This window comes from Pectinophora gossypiella, chromosome 13 (assembly GCF_024362695.1).
Source record: "Pectinophora gossypiella chromosome 13, ilPecGoss1.1, whole genome shotgun sequence".
In the NCBI taxonomy this organism is placed as follows: domain Eukaryota; kingdom Metazoa; phylum Arthropoda; class Insecta; order Lepidoptera; family Gelechiidae; genus Pectinophora; species Pectinophora gossypiella.
In genome coordinates, this window is record NC_065416.1 from 6434608 (window position 1) to 6455511 (window position 20904).

At 37.5% G+C, this 20904-nt stretch overlaps 1 protein-coding gene and 1 long non-coding RNA gene across 3 annotated transcripts; one reads left to right on the plus strand and one right to left on the minus strand.

The window, feature by feature from the left end:
• The first annotated feature begins 5 nt into the window (after nucleotides 1-5).
• LOC126371964 (uncharacterized) lies at nucleotides 6-20297 on the plus strand. The gene is made up of 3 exons (XR_007567104.1): nucleotides 6-129; nucleotides 19397-19600; nucleotides 20148-20297. It is a non-coding gene; the product is annotated as an uncharacterized LOC126371964 (long non-coding RNA).
• Nucleotides 6883-20263, minus strand: LOC126371956 (sialin). 2 transcript variants are annotated; one of them, XM_050017424.1, is made up of 11 exons: nucleotides 20129-20263; nucleotides 19392-19591; nucleotides 18841-18921; nucleotides 18143-18386; nucleotides 16877-17091; nucleotides 14942-15106; nucleotides 13531-13663; nucleotides 12728-12841; nucleotides 12130-12260; nucleotides 11051-11149; nucleotides 6883-10196 (listed from the first exon to the last, which is right to left on the minus strand). In XM_050017424.1, the coding sequence occupies exons 1-11, from the start codon at nucleotides 20214-20216 to the stop codon at nucleotides 10122-10124; spliced, it is 1545 nt and encodes a 514-aa protein (XP_049873381.1). In that variant the 5' UTR covers nucleotides 20217-20263; the 3' UTR covers nucleotides 6883-10121. The 2 variants fall into 2 exon arrangements, with proteins under 2 accessions (XP_049873381.1, XP_049873380.1); XM_050017423.1 differs by having other exon boundaries at nucleotides 14942-15109.
• Nucleotides 20298-20904: the final 607 nt, after the last annotated feature.

Here is a 20904-nt window from a genome sequence, read left to right on the forward strand (position 1 = left end):
CCGCGGGCGGAGCGCCGCTGCCGGGCACGCGACCGCTGCACGCAGCGCCGGCTGCCTGAAGCGTGCCCTCGACACTAACACCACACGGCACGTTTCAGACAAGACTAATTCGCTTCTAACAAAATTCTGGTATAAAGGTAAAAAAATATTTTTGTAGTGACTTATTAGAATTGAATTGGCTTTACCTCAAGATGGCATTAATTATTAGGTCGGACTAACGGGGAGCGCTGAGGGCTCACACCTAGTATAAAATTTAAGGCGCCTTTAGGTGCATAGTTGGGCGCGAACTTCTGCTCAAGGCGTCGCTTCTAAGGATTCTAATTAAGTATATGAATGGCAATTATTAATTTTATAAAAAAATAATTAAAAATCAATACTCATAACCATTGATGTATAATATGTTCCTCATTGCTTTAGCAGTTTTAGCTATAAATTGGTACCTAGTTTGATAGCGTTTGTAGTAGGAATACCTAATATTAATCATAAATATTTTAAACTATTTGTATCCAAGCACGGGAAATAAAGCCCAGACTTGTCCAGTCTTACATAAAACATTTTCAGTCATAATAAAGTCTATAGCTGAAAAGCAACGACATAGTCACCCTACTCCCCGCTTTATTATTATTCAAATGCGCGCTGACATCACCGCGCCGGGTCTAATGTATTGACAGTGCGCATAAATTTGCGCGTCTCGACTTCAAAGCGCCGCGTGCGCAGCCTCCTATATTCACGAGCTTCGTAACAACATCGTCCACGGTTTAGTGGTTCGTAGTTTGTACTAGTGATTAGCGACCGTTTTTTAATTGCCGTTTTCCCGGATACACGCTTATCGTAATATGAATCGTACGTGCTCATTGTCGCATCTGAATGATTACTGTATTGCGTTGGCGTGTCGGCAGGTCAACTATTATCGTTTGGAAAACTAGAATTGCCTTGCGTTCTGTGCAAAGCACTGAATTTTGAAAATTACATTGAAGTAGAAATAATATTGTTACTTTACATTTCGTTTCAAATTGAATTGATTACATTAAATCCTTTTCTTTGAAGATTTATAGTTGCTACTGTAAGTGGAAATGTTCCCGTTGTAAAAAACTCTCTAATAGTAAGGGCACTGGCTGCTTTTTTCTTGCAAATTGATCTTTCTTGTACTCTGATCCTATCTGCGTAAAGACCAGGTAATAAACCTCTTTTTACATAAGTTTTGCGCCTTTTTACTGTCGCACTTTGGGAACATTTCCGGAAATGGCACATCCCTGTACGAGACACGTTGCATTGTTGCTCTATGAAAACCTAACTGCATATAATCTGTATCACTTCATTTTTTGACGTAAATTATTGTAGTTGCCTCTGCTAGCATTAACTACTGAGGACTCTGACCCGGTGACGTCACTACTTATTCATTAAAAGTGTATTGTAGAAACGTAGAATAAAACTCTACCATAAATGCATTGTTACTTTTGAAGTATTTAGCTCACTCAGAATAAGACGCCACTTTAGAATATGCATAGGTCTTTAAAAACTGGCAGCCCACCCGAAGGCATTGTCTAACGCCGAGGTCTCACTCTCATACTTATTCAAATTCCCCGTTCAGCCGCCCATGGCGACTCGCGTCGGAATTTGGAACTAATTTCATTTACCCGCTCATTTAGGTAAAAAACTACATAACACCATTCTGTATATAAACTTACACGTGCGTGACTTGACGTTCAGAAACATAGTTAGTTTAGTAGGTAGTTTATTATTATGCTGCTCTAGTAACGGTGGTCGCAAAAATACAGATCTCTACCCAGTCACTACACAATAAGGAATATTTTCATCTTATTAACTTTTTAAGAAAACATTTTGCTCATTTTGTGCCCAAAAATTGCCACAGTTGCATTATGTAAAGTAACTTCCGAAAACTCACAAAAACCAACGTTATTTTCTTAGAAAATCATAACTGTTAATTTGGTACGAATTAAAAAAACCACTGTTACAATTAACGGTCCATATATTTTTTAACTTTCTCGTCAGTCCCTTGTCGTCGCCTTCGACAAAAACCCAAACAATGGACTTGCTCTATTTTACTAATTTTTATGAGCCCAAAATGGAGCAAGACTCCATTGAAACCGCTTTTTGCTCAAAAATGGTAACAGTTTTTGTTTTATTTTTTATTTATCGGCTTGTTTGGGACGGTCCTTGGAACCTGGACCGTTATGTTGTTTTATTTCGCATGTAACGGTGTTTTATATAACACATTATTCTGCCAATATAAGAAGCCCATAATAACAACAACGCAATAAGGTTTTATGAGCGAGAGAGGTGTCAGTAACTGCACTACGCAATCAATGTTTCTTACAAATTGCCTTCTGTACCTTATGGTCATGCCTCCGCTGGAGACCTAGGGTGATATGAGAATAATTAATACGTAAAACAAATGAGTAAACAGTACAGATAAAAACCTACGTAACTATCATTTGTTGCATATGCACATGTCAAAGGACCTAACCTGATCTCTTATAACCTTACACATTAACAATTACGTGGTCTGCATGCACAAACACTACCGCCCGCATAATAATGTTTCTCCTTTACGAACAGACCTCTTGTAATAGAGCTTTAACTTTCCTCATTATATCGCGGACGCGCGATTTGTCTCGCCTTTTCAGAACACCTCGTATTATGACCGTTAACAACTTTTACCAAAAACATACCGCCGTTTGTTTTGTCTCAGAATCTTTTCACAACTACCAATACTGGGAAGGATTGTGAATAAACAAACTCTTTTGTGTATATGCAAGTTTTATAGCTACCGAAAGCAAAGGTTTCGGGTACAATATAAGGTTTGAAAAGAAAAACTCGCGGTGAATTTTGTGGTGTAACGAATTGTTGGGCGGGGTGATTACGGTGCCGTCCGTCTGTTGTTAGTACCGCACGGTGGGGTTTCAGCGGTTAGAGACATTAACATACCATCGCGACGATGACGAGTTATACTATATACCAGAATTACTTATTAAATTAATCATAGGTACCTAATTGATATAATAAACTGTTAAAATACTGCACTAAACAAAATTAACGATGCGTGTAACTATTTACAGTTTTGTATCGTCATTTTTATGTGTGCCTTCGTTAAATGCTGAGACTACTTAGACGTACTTCTCTTATTTCTTCCACATTTTAACTTATTATACCAATCATACAAATGATTCATTATTCGAACTACTTACTTATTAGATATTACTCACATTTTACTATGATCAAGGTTGCATTGAAAAAGAAAAACACACGTTCAACAAAGTTTACGTCTAATTGCCGGCAACCATCACCACCGTTATGTCCTTTCACATAATACAAAACCAAAAAGGACGAGAGCAATATGCTGTATTTTGTCTAATTTTACAACAGACATTGTCAGCAAGCGGACCGCACTATAGATAAACACATTGGTCGTTAAGCTGTGTTTAAATTTACGGGTGTATTCGCACTACGCCTTTGGCGGCTCGTAAAAAATTTAGGGGTCCGTTTTAGAGGCTGGCGACAAGGGTGTGAACATCAGCATGTGCACATGACCGGTTTAATGGTAGATACATGTGTGAACCAATGTGTTGAGAGGGTTGTAAAAAGTCAGAAAGTAATTAAATAAAAGACTCCTTAGTAATAGTTTAAAGAATTTTCATTTTGCCGCCAATTTCCAATATTAGAACATTTTGTTATTCTTTCTCAGAAAATACCCATACGTCGCCGCTCTACCTTGCACAACTTTTCCCACACCGACTTCAAGTCACATAAACCTCGTTATCCAATTAAGGAATCATACCAAGTAAAAATATTCAGAACCTGCATAATAAAGGAATACTTTTACCCGATTTGTCGACTTTTATCTTTCGTCCTTCGCCAAATGACGGGTTGAGAAACAATAGGGCCCGAAATATTTAACCAAATGCGCGCGCGCCGCAAAAATACTTTGTTCCCTAATTGCAAGGGTTCGTAGCTTTTGCCAACGGCCGCCATTGTCCAATTCCTTCATTTCTATATTTTTATGACATCGCAGAAAGGTTTGAAATGGATGTTACTCTTTTACGATGGTCGAAATGTGAAAATATTAGCATTTTTTATGAAGCGGTTTAAAAAGTTAACGGTTAACTTTTTCTTTAACATTTTTGAACGACGATAAACTAACTCGCCTTGAGTAAATAAGTTAATAGGGTCCTTAAAAAAGGAGCGAATTTAGTTGCTCGTACAAATAATTTTCTTGCTGATATTCTCACAACACCGAGAGACAAGAAGAGGTAGTATGTTATTTAAATAGATACTTGCTATTGTTTTCTTGTATGAGTGTGGTAGGTACGTTACCACAGATTATTTTTAGATATGATTATCCTAGGTGGCCTGTAGATAACGATCAGTGGGACGATGCAGACTGTTTTGGTCATCAAGTACAATACATAATAAGCACAGGTCATAGAATAATAAGTATTGAAGCATTTCAGACCAGAACCCAAGCCCAAAATAGGCACCTACTTATTTTTGATTTATGAAGGAAGTACTGCCGATGCAGTCAGTATTATGCAACCCACGATTTCGATGCAATTTGCGTACATTTCATTGTCCGATACACACTTACTGGCCATAAAAGCGTGAGTGTGAATTACTGGACAGAGCGATTGATTCCCGGTTTTTATGACAGACCTGCTGCTGGTATCAAGTTTTGCCGCATCATGTTCTTTCTTGTATCGTGTATGCTGCATATCCAATGTTACCATATCAGTTAAGTATAGGCAGACTTTTAATTTCATCGTCACTAATTTAAGAGCCTAGTTGCGACTAGGCTCTTAAATTAGTAACGATGACGATGCGATGCTACACCAACTAGAGCGTAGTTGGTGTAGCATTCTCCATTTCTGTCTGTCAAAGGCCAATTCCTTCACTTCCTTATAAGACACGACGTTCGCCTTCTCTTTAATCTGTTTCATGTAAGCTCTTCTTGGACTTCCCCTTTCTCTCTTTCCTTGTAGCTTTCCTTTTATGTTGTGTTTAATAAATTCGTCGTGTCTTCTTAAGTGTCTAATCATCTTGCCTCTTCTGTCCTCAATAACTCTCAATATTTGCCTCTTTTCCTTTACTCTTACTAGCACTTCTTCATTAGTAACTCTTTCAGTCCAACTTATTAATTATAACTCCAACTTATTCACCAACTTATTTCTAATTTACCTTTTTATAATTGTTGATAGAGAATGATGAGCTATGCTTACCCAGTTGGATGAACGCTTGACTCTCACTTCACAGGTAGGCACTTTGTCGAAATTGTTTTCGAATTCATAACTATTTTGATCATAAATGATTATCGCGTGCTGAGCGGTGAAGGAAAATTTCCACCAACATTCCCGAGAAATAAAGCGTTTCAGAGATTTAGATAATATTATCTAGGAGGGCCGGATTTCCTTTAGAGAGTAAGAAGATCAGGGGCCTGTTTAATTAAACTTACAATTGTAAATTACAACGACAATTTGGTGTTCATTACGTAGCTAATATGAAACTGCAAAATATTTGTGATCACACACTACGCAATGTACATCAAATTGTCATTGTAATTTACAATTGTAAGTTTTATTAAACAGGCCCCAGACCGGCAGCTTCCATAAAAAACCGTACCTGTTAAATCTTCAGGTTGGGTAAGCGGACTTAGCGAAAGGATAACGCTAGATGATGATAGAGAATGATAAAGTTCGACTTATTTCGTAATCGTATACTTCTTCGAAACCCGGTTGTCTAACCAACCAAATTCATCCAGTTCTCCTTAAAATTATGCTTAAATTATTTACCGTCGCATCGTTGGTATTGAAACATACAAAGCGAGCATTTCTGAATTTGCATACTTATTATGAAATAAAGATAAATACTTAAGTAAATTATTCAAAACTTGACGTTTAAAACACTACATAATCAGGTCTGGTTTTTAGGTGTCTTCAGGTATTTGCCTGGTCCAGTATTCATACTGAAGATACAAATCTCTCGCGTCGTGACCATCATCATTCATCAGGAAACGACCGCACCTGCGCTTTTTTGCTGTTAGGTAATTGGTCGAAAATCGTCGAGTGGCGTAATTATACGGCTACAACACCTCGTTACGATGCGCCTGTCGAAACCCACTGCTCTCGGGGCGAAAACAAATATTAGTATTGACGTGCGGGTCGTTCACCATGCGATCGCACGCATAGGGTGATCGGTTTTTATACGGCCTTCTTTTCGATTAGAATTCTTACAAAATAATACTGATCCTCAAAGGTAAATATGTCACCACGCCTTTTCCTATTTATCTTAGTCTGGTTTATTGGATATAAAAGTCGCAATCGGGGCAGAAACGTTCAAAAGTAACCAACTCAGGCCCGTAATCTATATATACATAAATCACTTGGTATTTAAATTTTGAATATCTCATCAGTCTTTTTTCGAATACTAACTATCATCATGAAATCACCACGGTTTTACTTGTGAACAAGCAGTTAAAAAAAGGATTACCCAATCAAGATAGTTACAAAAATCGATTAAAAATTACGACGTCTTGTTACGAATTTACGATTATAACATAGTCTTATCGAACAAAACGGTTCGCATTTATTATTTTTTCAGAAACCACCTGTACCGCAGTGAGCAATTACGTGTCCGCAGGCAGCCGTCGCCTTCGGTGTAAAGATTGCCGCCGAATTCGCCTCGCACCCTCCTGGCACCAAGCTTATAATTTTCACAATTTTTTCGCGCCAACTCTGACAACTTAGAGCCGGCAAAAACCAACCACTTATACTGCCATTATAACACTGGCCGCCTGCTCATCATTTAAATATTCGACGTTCGAAAAAAGAACATAATATATACTGCACAAATAATAAATAAAAAAAAATGTTCTCGCATAAAAATTTATTTTGTTGCTACAAAAATACACCTTATATTAACATAAGTATAGTTACTTATAAATGTAAAGATAGGTACAACTTTTGCAATGTTACAGTACAATAGTATTATGAGAATGTTTGCATTAAGTATTAGATTGTCATTTGGAAATGATCACATTGAATTATAGTTACAAAACCTTATGTAACCTTTGTGTATTATTTATACACGATTTGATACAGATAAAACGAAGAGATTCTCAACGAACGCAATTTCGATTTATGCATGCACTAAAATTAAATAAGTAAATAAACATCGATAAAATATTTTCATAGCTTGCAACAAGTGATCACATATCAATTGAATACTGGTTTCTGTTACTTTATTAACAAATTCATAAATTAAATATCATTGGAATGGTTTTAAATTATTTTGAGAGCTACTTTGTACGCAATAAGTTATTTATAATCAACCCACAAGTGGGCAAAGGCTTCCCCAATTAATCGAAGGACATTATTACTTAAAAAAATATATAAAGCCAACAAAACACTATTGTTCTCACTTTCACTTTGATACGAAGAACAAAGCATCACGCCTGTATCCGCGAAGGGGTAAGCAGAAGTGTATAATATACACCTATTCCTCGCCAGCTGTGTATAATATTACATTAAAATGAACAATGTTATAAACCTTTTTAGTTTACTAAGAAAAAAGACGATTTATTAGTTTATTTATTGAATTCAGAAAATATTTTACTTCAAACCAGCCATTATTTTACGAAGCGAAAATGTGTATGACATTTTTTTATTTATGACACACGAGCGTGTTGTATAACACATACAAGTACCTAGGTATAATATAAATAATTTTCTGTAATGATTATTATCAAATCAAAATAATTCCTAGGTACCTATTCCATTACTCAATGCCCTAGTATTGTATACAAATGTTAAATACTGCTAACATTTAACATCGAAATAACTAGGTATTTTAATCTAATTTAATCACAGTCCTTCAATTTTAGTTACAGTATGTATATTTATCTAAGCAGTGGTGCTGATTTCTGTACACAGCATCTAACCTTATTATATAAGTTATACCTGTCATTTTCTTATCCGCTGAAAAAGAAAGGGACGGGTAATCGACAAGCATAAAATTTACGGAACACACGTCAATTTTACGCAGAAATTTAAAAAGCCCTTCCAAAATTTTATATTGACCAATAAGCCGACAGAATTAAGTTAACATCACACGTCAAACGGGTTGCATATGAGCGAGATACCTATTTATTTGCCCGGGTAATTCATTCATTTTAAAATAAAAGTTGTCAATCATCCGTCCCTTTCCTTTTTGGTGGATAAGAAAATGACAGGTATAGCTTAAAATAAAATTAGGATGTGTCTGCAGGAATCGGGGCCATTGTACATTATATGCGCAACTGCAGACTGCATCAATCACACGTTTTAGTACGGAGAGAAAAAAGGCTTTTAGTAACAGTTCAGTGCAGGATGAACTTTCTGTAATTTGCAGTTTTAGAACTTAGAGAAGTCTGGGACCTTTACTGATAACAAAGTTGAAGATAAAAGTGACATAATATAACATCACGCTTGAACCCCTGAAGGGGTAGACAGAGGTATATAGTATACAAGGCGTTAGTGACATCGTAACGAAAACTTTGAGGGATGATCCAGACTATGATTCTGTGAATTTCTGTGTAGTTATCAAGTGGAATATTCTGTCGCAAAAATATGGAACTGAAAATAATTTAAAAAACACTAAAATTTTCGTGACTTTTCCGAATTCCACTTGACACCAACTCAGAATAATGGTCTGAATCATACCCCTCAGTATTCGTTACGATGTCACTGACACCCGTTATACACCCACTCATCGCCATGCTATGTTTAAGTCCCATGCAATACTATTTGCAGCAATAGGGGGCGAGCCTATTCCCATTAACCAGGTACAAATCTATAATCTAAACCCATAAAGTCGAATTCAGTGGTTTAGAGCCCTAGCCGAAATAAAAAAAAAGAAAATGCCTTTACGTTTTCTACATAAGATAAAATATATGATATACATTTCACATAAGTAACACTTGGCTTGATTTGTCTCTCGTGACCATTATTGACATTTGTATCTGTCGACGAAAATTTTCATTTGGAATAACTTACGTTATTCGATTCTAATCCTTGTCTTGGGTGTTTGGTATTTTAAGTAGAACAGTTACAAAAAGTATTTTATATCTCTTAAATTATGATGATAATTTATTATAATATTCATATACCAACAGATAGTAGGAAGTTGCTAAGAACGAGTCTAACAACATCGCGTAGTTATGAAAATGTAAACAATTTTATTGTATTTCTGGAAGATCTTTATTTTACTTAATTATATTGGGCCTAATAATTGTCTTGTCACTTCACAATTCCGTTTGTATAGCACGAGCCTTATAATAACAATTCTAACAGTCCTTGCAATGTTGATGACATAAAAATGTTAATGAACTTTGCCAAATACACAATTCATTCTATCAGTATACAGGATGTTAGTAAAACATCGTAACCAATACTGAGGGAAAATATCAAGTGGAATTTTCCGTCGCAAAAACAGCATCATTATTTGGCGGTCAGTCTGAATGATCCCTCAAAGTTTTCGGTGCGATATCACTAACACCCTGTATTATATGTATGCAATTAGTATATTTGCTTTTATGATGTCCGAAAGCCGTTCCTACTCGTTCTAAATAGAAGAATCAATTTCTTGTACGTAGTTGTTTTTATACAAGCAATGCAAACTTGTAGGATCGCGTTCAGAATGTTATACTACTTCAATACGCTTCATAAAATTAAAAAAAAGAAGCAATTCGAAATCTGAATGTCATAGCACACTTACACGACTCTGCTCCAACACCGCCCTAAATTAAAACAACCGCTGGCGGTCAACTACCGAGCTGTCTGCTAATTTATGTTGTCAATTTATACTATATCGAAAGGCCATAGTAAAAGCCAATATTTGAATGATATTTTACTAGTCGATTTGACCTTAAGACTTCCAAAACAGTTTTGCAAAGTTATCAACATTTATATTTCACCAACACTTCATCCCATACAAAACGCAATCAAATTTAATAGAATACTCACTCGCGTACAAAACTCTACAAATCTTTGGCCATTCCTGCTTCGCACCATTATTGTAACAAGCACCACTTGTCCGAGCGACTATACACTTGTGTCGTCGATTGTATCGTCCTATGACTCCGTGTACATGATACTCTCCACCGGGGCCTCTGCTGTCATGTCGTCGTCATCTGGACGCGACCAGTCCTAGGAAATATAGATTAGATTAGCGTAACCATTAAACTGTAAATCAAAATTGTTTCTTATTTCTCTTAGTTTACTTGGTGAAGCAACCCAGCACACGCAAATAAGGTTTTATAAGACAGAGCCTGTTTCGCTACTTGCTGGTCAACTGTCTGCCAGTTATGGGTGGTATTAATAAACGAATCTCAGCTGAGACTGCCCTCAAGATCATGCTCAAGTCCCTGTTTTTATATGAGAACTGTCACATTGACATGATCTTGAGGGCAGTCTCGAAGCTGAGATTAGTTTATTAATACCACCCTTAGTCTTGTTGGTAGTACTACAATCTGCCGTATAAGTTCTAGATAGAGTATACTTAGAGAATTAAGAGGCCATAAAAATATTACGTAAGCAGTTTTATAAATTTCGAACCCCTTTATCTACAAGTGATTTAAAAGCCTTTTTAACAGTTTATCCCAGGTTCAGTTTACTAGAAAGAGATGAATATTTTATCTCTGTAAAACTTATGCAATACAACACTTTTATTTCTTCAACTAGTATCAGCTAACTAGTAACAAGTCAAATGAGTTTTCTATTTATTTCAAATCTTTACATTTCATACCTTTCTCAGTCTTTTAAAGACTGCCCTTTGTTTGGTAAGAACATTTTGAATAACTTGATTGCCCGAAAAAGAAAAATAATTACGTGCTTTGGAGTGCACGATACGTCGTTGGTCCCTATTAGCCGTAAAAAACATCTCCAACCCACAGTGGAGCAGCGTGGAGTATGCTCCATACCGCCGCCGGTTGATTGAGGTGAGGCCTGTGCCCAGTAGTGGGACGTATATAGGCTGTTTATGTTTCTACTCATAAGCCTACCTGCTCCTCAGCACTAGCGAAGAATAAGTAGAAGAGGTTAGCTCCGAGGTCGATGGCCGCTGCCAAGTAGAATATCTCACGCCACTGGCCCAGTGTTTGCTGGAACAAGACACAGTTTGTATTCAAATATATAGAAGGATTGTGAAACCAGTTATGTCCAAAGCAAATATGAACAAAATACAAATACTTTATTTGTTAAAAACAATTTACAATGATATAAGTGATTGGATAATAAGAGATGCATATTCAAGGCTAAGATAGCCAAAGGAAACAGAAAACGATGCATCAAAACTTTCGTATGGTGTATAGCCTTCTATGCATGTAAAACTTGGACACTGACACAGAAAGACAGAGAGAGACTCGAGGCCTCTGAAATGTGGTGTTGGAGAAGGATGGAAAGAATAAGTTGGACAGAAAGGGTTACTAATGAGGAAGTGCTAGTAAGGGTAAGGGAAAAGAGACAGATATTGAGAGTTATTGAAGACAGAAGAGGCAAGATGATTGGACACTTAATAAGACTTGACGAATTTATTAAAAACATTATAGAAGGGAAGCTACAAGGAAAGAGAGGAAGGGGAAGACCAAGAAGAGCTTACATGGAACAGATTAAAGAGAAGGTGAACGTCGTGTCTTATAAGGAAGTGAAATAATGTGCCTTTGATAGACAAGAATGGAGAATGTACCGACAAGAGCGTGGCTCTTAAATCAGTGATGATGAGGTGATTGGAGTCTCCTTTTAAGCAAACAAGGAACTTCACCCAGCAAAAAAGCTTACGAAATTCTTGGTGATTTTAGTCTATAACATTTTAGTGATCGCAGACACATTCTTCCGTTTACTCGTCTAATTCATGTCACTTTTAAGTTAGGAGAACCGTTAGTTTATAATTAACATACATACATATGTATACTTATAAACACAAGCCGGTAATCCCTAGTGGAGTAGACAGAGTCACAAGAAAACTAGAAGCCACTGTTGATACGGAAAATATGGATATGGAAACTCTGATGTGTTGCTTTCGGTAAATAAAATAAATAGTTTTCAGTGGAAAGAGTGGAGCTTTCCTAAGTAGAGAACATACCTGTGTGGAGCTAAGTATGAGTCCGGTGACGTACGGCGCCATGAACCCGCAGATGTTGCTCGCGGCATTCGTTATCCCGTACATAGTGCCCGCGAACTGCGGCGACAAGTCTATGTGGTTCATCTGGTTGCCTGGCAAACAACATAATACTAACCTTATAGTCGCGAACTATATCGTTTTCTCTATCGTTTACTTCCTTAAAAAATGTTGGACTGCGCTTGTTCAAAGTAACAGTGTATACACAGTCTTCGAAAGACTCTAAACGCGAACTCCAGAACAATTAAATTGAAGAACAAAAAAAGTTATACCCTATTGAACGTTTTGTTTGTTGAATTGAAGTGACGTATCTCTCGTCTTTTTCGCGCTAGCCGATGTACTATATCTCTGTCCCGTTGTCATTCTAACAATGCTATGTTAAATAGGGTATAAAATATGAGTACTTGCAAATATATCGAGCTATCCCGCATAAAAGCTAATGCCTCACAAAAGATATATTATATTGATGTATTCAGTACTGTTGTAAGAATCTTTTGTGAAATTGAAACAAATAAATAAACGAAATAACGGTGGAAAAATATTGCTATTTTATATTAATTACCGGAATAAGCCGCGCCGCCGAAGACGGAGGTAAAGTTGAGCAGAATCATGGCGGTCAAGCGGTCACAGCCCACCCACGCGATGCCCAGCAAGCCCAGCGCTGGGATGAATGCAGCTGAAACAAACACAGGCAAATCGGTATCTCTGTCTCTGTCATTCGCGTTATGTGAAGTCTGTCTCTCTCTGTCTGTAATACCCACAATTCGAACTGGTGCTTTCGATTCCCCTCCCTCGCACGTCTCGCCACCCAAGCCACGGAGTACCGGGAATCAAGAAGCTGCCAAAAAGTGATATAAATCACGCCTGTAATCCCTAATGAAGTGAGCAAAGCCACATAATCAGAATGCAACTTGCAGCCACCCTTGATACAAACTCCTAGAATGGATATGATACACCATGTGGTAACAGCGTATACTATGCCACTATACTCGCAAATGTAAATAAATAGAGTAGTAGAGTTGGAAGAGGAAGGCCTAGGCATACAATACTGCGATCAGATCCCGGATGTTTTAAGGAAAGTCCAGGTCAAGAGTAGTCTAAACCGGCGAGCATGCATGAAATCTTAGCGAAAGTAGTGTGTCAGGTTCGTACTAAGTCGAATGCCGAGGTCTCTGCTTACCCCAAAAGAAAATAGCCGTGATCTTATGTACGTCATGTATCAATGAGTACTAAGACACCAATAGTTATACGATGCAGATTTGATTTCTAAAGGATATTGGGTCGTATGACCCTACTCCAAACGTTCAGTCGCACCTTGTGTAAATAGTTAGAAGATATTTATTGATAGTTGTAACGTTGTCTTACCGACTGTGTTCCACAGCTTCATGCTGTTGATGCGCGTGATCCAGCCACGCTCCAGCAGTTTGTCAGCGAATATACTGATCACAATGCCTCCGATCCACGCCGCTAGGTACGGCAACGCTGAGTATTTTGCGTTCTGTAATGTTTAAACAAGATATAACTCTCACCCTTGAAGGAACTTGTTTAGCGTTGGGTCTAAAGGCCCTGCCCAAGGTATATCCCCTCAATTAACCAGAGGGGGCATGGAGCATACTCCACCACGCTGCGCCACTGCGGGTTGGTGGAAGTGTAGGTGATTCAAGACCTTATAATACTCATTGTAAAATGACATTTAATTGTTTATTACTCATAGAAATAATCATAAACTTAACATGAAATGTAAATAAATAAATAAATGAAGAGTGAATATACTCTATCAAACCGCCTCTCCTTCTCCGATTAAGAGCTCTCTGGTTAGATGGTTTTACATTTATTTACTGGTGTACGCGCCACCCAGCCGCGGAAGAATGCGAAAGAGCTTTGACATAACGGCGGTAATACGGACATGCCTAAACAACCTTTCAGGGTTTTAATCGGTGCGAGCCAGACATAACCTTCTCGCTGCCCCTGCGGCGGGGGAGTATACGGTAGGCATTTGCCCTCGAAAAATAAGTCTAAATGCCCTCCTTGGTCAATCCACCTCTTTCGGTTACACGCGAACAAGGAACAATACACGTATTGAATGCTATCTACGTGGATCTTCGACTATTGGTCGAAGCCCTCGATATAAAAAACGCCGTGCGCGATACGGAACCCACGCCGCGGGCGCCGAAATAGTTTCAAGTACATAGTACCGAGTACGCAATAAGGAAGCAAATAAGATGCGCTCTAGTGACGTCGCAAAAGGTCACTGTTTTCTGTCCAGTCTACTTATCTTAACTACTTTCCTAGTATCTTATTACTAGTCGTCATCGTCAACAGCTTTATAGTATTTTGCTCTGCACTATTGCATTAAAAAACATTTCATGAATATTGGTGCCTCACCTATAAGCGGACACAAACTTAACCTAATATTAGTTTGACACCTCTTAAGTTAGTGCCGTCCTTCACTTACAATAAGTGTAAGAGAGAGATTGAGCTAGTTTTAGTGCTGTCAAATTAAATTAAAACTAAATTGGTGGTCGCCCGAATCGAACAAAGATACTTTCCAAGTTCCAGGTTTTTTTTTCACGGTTTGCGTTCGGCGTTGTGAGTTGCCCCGTCTGCGCGGATCCCGCTCAAATGGACTAGCAACTTGTACTGCTTATCGATAGGCTACTATAAGCGATAGGCTATAGACAGTTTAAAAAATATACATTATCGATAGCATACATGATTTTCAAGGTCAACAATCGATAGTGAAACTACGGTAGTTCGGCAACAGCAAAATACTTACGGAAACGATATCGAAGTGCAGTATATTGGCCATGTAGTTGGGCAGCTCAGTGAGCTGAGTGTAGAACAGCCACGACTGGCCGCACTGCGCGATCAGGATGGCCCACAGCGGTACACACGTCAGGAACTTAGACCACGGGATCGACGGCACTGATGACTTGTCCTCCTGCTGATAAGCATAGTAAAAGTTTCAGTAAGTATGTGTTCGGCCTTTGTGGTCCAGTGGTTGAGCGTTGGACTCACGACCCAGAGGCCCCGGGTTCGAATCCCGGTGGGGACATATCACAAAAATCACTTTGTTATCCCTAGTTTGGTTAGGATATTACAGGCTGATCACCTGATTCTGAAAAGTATCTGAAAGTAAGATGATCCGTGCTTCGGAAAGCACGTTACCTACGCCGTTGGTCCCGGTTACTATTTACTGATGTAAGTGAGTAATTGTTAAATGAGCCATTTTAGGGGCCTTTGGAGGCTCAATCATAACCCTGACACCAGGATTGATGAGGCTGGTATTCCAACTCACAACCCACACGATAAGAGGAGTCCAATCAACTATCTCCCTAGCGTGATCCCGTCTTTCACAGGTTCTGCTTACCTAACCTGAAGAGTAGACAGGTCCGGTTTTTTTTTATACAGGATGTTAATGATCGAAAACTTTGAGGGATGATTCAGGTCATTATTCTGAGTTAACACCAAGCGGAATTTTTCATCGCAAACGTATAGAATAGAAAATAATTTAAAAAATACTAAAATTTTCGTGAATTTTGCGACAGGAAAATCCACTTGATATTAACTAAGAATTATGGTCTGAATCATCCCCCTTTCTCATTCTCATTCTCGGGAATATGGATTTCCTCACGATGTTTTCTCTCACTGCTGAACACGTTATAATAATTTATGACCATAAATTCGAAAATCATTGGTTTATGTCTGTGCTGGGGTTCGACCTGCGACATTAAAGTGAGAGTCAAGCGTTTTTCCAATTGGGCTATCATTGCTTCCACTTCCGGCTTCATATGGTCCTATATCTCGACGATTTGTGGCTCTGCTTCTAGCTTTGGGATTATTTGGGTCAGTGTCGCTGTCGGTGTATATTTAGGATTTTTACACGGTGTTGTTTTCCATAAAAAATGTATTTTGAAATAGTTAAGTCAATTCCGATCGCCGTAGTAAATATTCCAAAAGTATTATTGGACGCTAAAAATAGTTCATTGTATTTGCTTTTATTATTCGGTATTTGTAAGTAAAGTGAGCTGAAACATCTGTGAGGCCACCCGACGTCATTGAATGAGTCACGCATCGACCCACATAGCAGATAATAATCGAACAATACGTAAACACTGGCCGATGGCACCTATAATGCTATGCAAACTGATACTGCATTTTGACACGAGAATCGTGAATGTAAACAGATGAGTTATCCCACTATCAGTTTTGCTGGTGAAAAATATCGTCTATGGAAGGAAACTGCAGAAACTATCGTTAGAATATTCAAGTCGCGAATGTCTAAGTTGGAAATTATCCAAATCACGGAATGTCTAATTTGCTTAACCTCCTGCGGCCTAGATTTCCAGACACAGTAGTTAAACTATGGGGTTTGGATTTTAAAATGACTTTAGGCCTTTACACTGTAAAGTAAAATGAAAGGCTCATTAGAATCGAACTTTTCAAACGAAGTTGCAGGCGAAATCTAACATTTGGATTGAATTGAAAAGAGATTACATCCCACAAACATAATATATACTGTGGGGTGTAATCTCTATTCAATTCAATTCTTGATTAATGGCTTTTGTGGGATCACTATTCTGCCAGTATCACATAATGAAGAAATACACAATAATAACAAGGCGATCCTGGGATTAATCACTGAAGAATCTTTAGAACCTAATTATGTATAATAGACAAAACACATTAAAACAGAACAGCACAATCTTACCTGAGGCCCCATAGACCAGGTGATATATTCAACCTCCTTCGGGCATATCCGGGGGTGTTTCTCGGGTGCGTCGTAGACGAGGAACATCCACGCGACGAACCACACCACGCCCAGGCCTCCAAAGAGGTAGAAGCAGAGGGGCCAGCCTCCGCCCCAGTCCAGCGTGCACAGCCACCCAGACACTGGGAGCGATATTACTGTGCCTATGTTTGACCCTGGAAATGAAAATTGGAGTACTGAAAAGAACTGAAAGCCAGAGAATTTGGCTAACAATCTGCTGGTCCGGGTTCGATCCACGGTAGGGATATTCCACTGCATACAAGACCTGCAGGGATAACATGCACAACGTGATATAATTATCTATCGATTCAATAAATTTTGTCCAAATTGATTTTGTTTTTTTCCCTAACATGCGTGCCACGTGATTTTGTTCGTACTTTGAGAAAACGACATGACTTATTTGGGTTCACATATTAGCACCAATCGAAAAAACGACATAATTATATCGTCAGAATCGATAAAATGACCGTGACAACATTTTATCACGTTGCGCACATTAGCCCTACTGAGCATAACAATATACCCTTTTAGTATGAAAACTTAATGAGGGAATGAATGTTGATGGAACTCTCTTGTGTGGATGGACATCCACACATTAAAGTATAATACTATTGATAACAATAATATCATAATGTACGACCAGAATGTGCCGGAAAAATGGTAGTTGTACATCACTGTGATGAACAAGTGAGATAACACAATACAGTGTCTGAGAGTTGGCAGTTTCCATTTATTTAATATGAAACTTATTAATTTGTGTCATTTGTCTCAATATTTTCTGTCCATACATTACACACAGATCCTTTGTCTTGACAAAGAGATTGAATCATATCATACGGTTTGGCAAAGAATAGGGTATTTGACTGGATCAAAGATAAATTATAAAATGCTAATCTAGAAATAGAAGCCAGTCTATGATGGTCAAAAATTAATCTCATTTTATTTTTCGTTATTTTTTAATTTTATTTATTTTTATTTCGACTAAGTACGACGTTTGACCACTTTTATTTGTGTGGAAATACTGTCCTATGACGTCATCACGTCATTAGACAGTATTTCCACACAAATTCCAAAGAAAGCTTTCGTTTTCACGTTACGTAAAAAGTATCTCATTTAACTAATTTTAGAAGTATCCTATTGAGGTCACTACAAGATAATAATATATTGTCCATTTTTTTTTTTTTTAATAATTTAAATTCAACTCACCGGCATAAACATAAGCTGCAAATTGCGACCTTTCCATCGGGGGAATCCATTTAGCTAGCATGGCGTGCATGGCTGGATACGTCACTCCCTCGCCTAACCCCTCCAGAGCTCGTACGGCGATGAAGAACTTAAAATCCACATACGCCGCAATTGGACTAAGTATAGTAAACAACGCTGTTAGTAGTACTCCCACTCCATATACAAGTTTACCACCAAATAATTCAGCTATCCTTCCTCCAGGGATCTAAAAAGATAATTTCATACATTAACAATCTCACTAATGGAAACCATATCAGGCTAACAAATTATCAGAAAACAATCTACATTATACCAACAGATATATGTTTCATTAGCAAAAAAATTTATTGATTATATATCTCAAATTATAAAACTTTACTACCTATATAATTTACAAGTCACCAAAAGCTTAGTAACCTCTCAAGAACCACCACCTGTCGAAGAATCCACAAAATACTGGCGGTGTTACCCCGCTGTATAGCAAGAGAGAGGTGCTGGGCGAGGAAAAACCCCGAACATAGATTACAGCTCCTCTCCCTTAAGCAACAATTAGATTAATTTTAAAACCCATATAAGATTACATTTTAAACCCTTATTTATCTGGCCACTTGAAAATTCTCTTGCTCATAAAGCACTTTTTATCAGTAATAGATAATCAGTAATATTTTACAAGCCCTCACCTGTGTCAGTACATATCCATAGAAAAATGAACCTAATATTATACTTTGTTGCTCTGCAGTCCAATCAAATTCCCCTGGTTTCTGTAAACACAAGTTTCTGTTAGTCTAAGAATTAGAAAGATGACCCAAAGAGTCATGTAAGACAATACAACAGTCATTTGTTTACCCTGTTCAAAATTTTATTTTAAATTTAAATATATCTGAATGCTATTTATAGAAATGATGAATCAAAAATTTTCACACAATTTATAACACAAATCTTTATCTCATTAGATGTTTGAAACAATTGAATTACATATTTAAAATTAATTCTTTTGTTTCTGTGTCTATTTCCTATATGTGCAATAATTATTATGTTATGTCAAGTATGTTTGAACTGCCATTGCTAATGCAATATTTCAATCAATTGATAATTCTTTATTTCTATTACTTATAGGACAGTATAACACAAAAACAATTAACAATTTGTAGTTGTTTTGTAAATTCCATCAAAATAATAAAACTTTCTGGCATCACACCCTACTTCTATGCAAAATAAAACATATTCTTACTTCAGGTACTGTGCTGTTAGCAGGAGTAACCACAGGGCAGACGTCAGACGTGTCATTTGACATAGGTGTTGTCGTCTGGTTGATCATAGCAACAATAGCTACAGAGAGGTTGACCCGCATAGCGTATACATTTGCGAAGCCCAGGAACCCCATGATGCCGAGAACTGTCCGACTCTTGATCCATCCTGTTGTTTCTTCCACTATAATTGGTAATAAAAATAAGTTATTACAACTCATGGTTTGATGACATCACAATTTGTCTTATTATGAATTTATAAATCCCTAATTAATTACTGTTTGCCAATACTAGATATGATATATGATAAAAACATTTCTCCTGTCTCGTACAAACAAAATTATTGTTAGTAAATTAATAATAAAGAATGAAAAAATTGTAACCACAGTAGTTATCACCTTGGTGGTCTTTGTTATTATTACAATGTGATGTTATTATTTGCACTTATTAATTCATTGATTCACTAGTGTCCTGTGTCTGTAATTGATTTGCTAAGCTTATAGTTGACAGAAAACTAATAATAATTAGATTATATATATCTCAAGCACATAATCAATTGATGGACACTTTACATAAACGATCATATTCTACATGATTCAACGTCAATTATGTGTGGACATAATATGCATAACAAAACATAATGTGTTATCAAACACTGTCGAGTAACGGCCTTCCACGACATCGATAATTACACTCTTCGCAATAAATCAAGTAACATTACCCCTTTCTGTCTCCACCAGGGTCCGTCTGTCGCTCGTGACATCATTTTCTATGTCAGCATTGATAATAGGACTTTCTTCCGACGACATGGTCACTACAAAAGCACCATTCCTCGTTCCACTTACACGAGCACCATATATTTGTACTTAAAATCTCGGCAATTAAAGAAAGTTGTTTAAAATCAAATGCACTTTATTTGGGCCACATACGGACTGTGTATGAGTCACAATAGTTTTTTTATTCGAATTTCTGTAAACAAAGAGATATTCGCCTCCCTCATTTTTTTTTTTTTTTTTGTTTTGTTTTTCCCCGAAGGGTAAGGCAAAGGGAACTATGCCCATACAGCCATGTCTTACGTATTTTTTTTCTTGATGATTAATGAAATGATGAAAGGTGATAATGATGAAACCTAAGCCCCCACCCTCGGAGTAGACTCCTACTCCGAACCCCAAACGAATTAACTCAAAAGTCCGCATAAACTTTTGAGTTATGAAGCGGCTTCCCGGCACGAAGCGAAAATAGGCAGATACACTTTGTTTATTGAATACTCCAATATAATAACACTCGCGAATGTCTTCTGACTAACTTAATGCGATCATTAACCACAAAACACCACTTCGTATTAATTATTTAGATTACTCAATGAAGAAAGCAACTGTCCCGTTCCCGTTTCCCGCCGAAAAGCCTTCGCCTCCCTCAGCTCTTTAGAAGTGTCACTTTGACATTGACGTATAATTTTTTTTTTTTTTTTTAACTTTTTTATCCCTTTGGGGACAG

Bases quoted from the DNA above. Each gene is read 5' to 3' on its own strand.
- LOC126371956 (XM_050017423.1), bottom strand. From the start codon at position 20,216: ATGTCGTCGGAAGAAAGTCCTATTATCAATGCTGACATAGAAAATGAT. The intron at 19,592-20,128 runs GTAATGTTACTT...TACCAATTATAG, and splicing joins CCTGGTGGAGACAGAAAGGG to TGGAAGAAACAACAGGATGG. The intron at 12,842-13,530 runs GTAAGACAACGT...TGTTTGTTTCAG, and splicing joins GAAGCTGTGGAACACAGTCG to CTGCATTCATCCCAGCGCTG.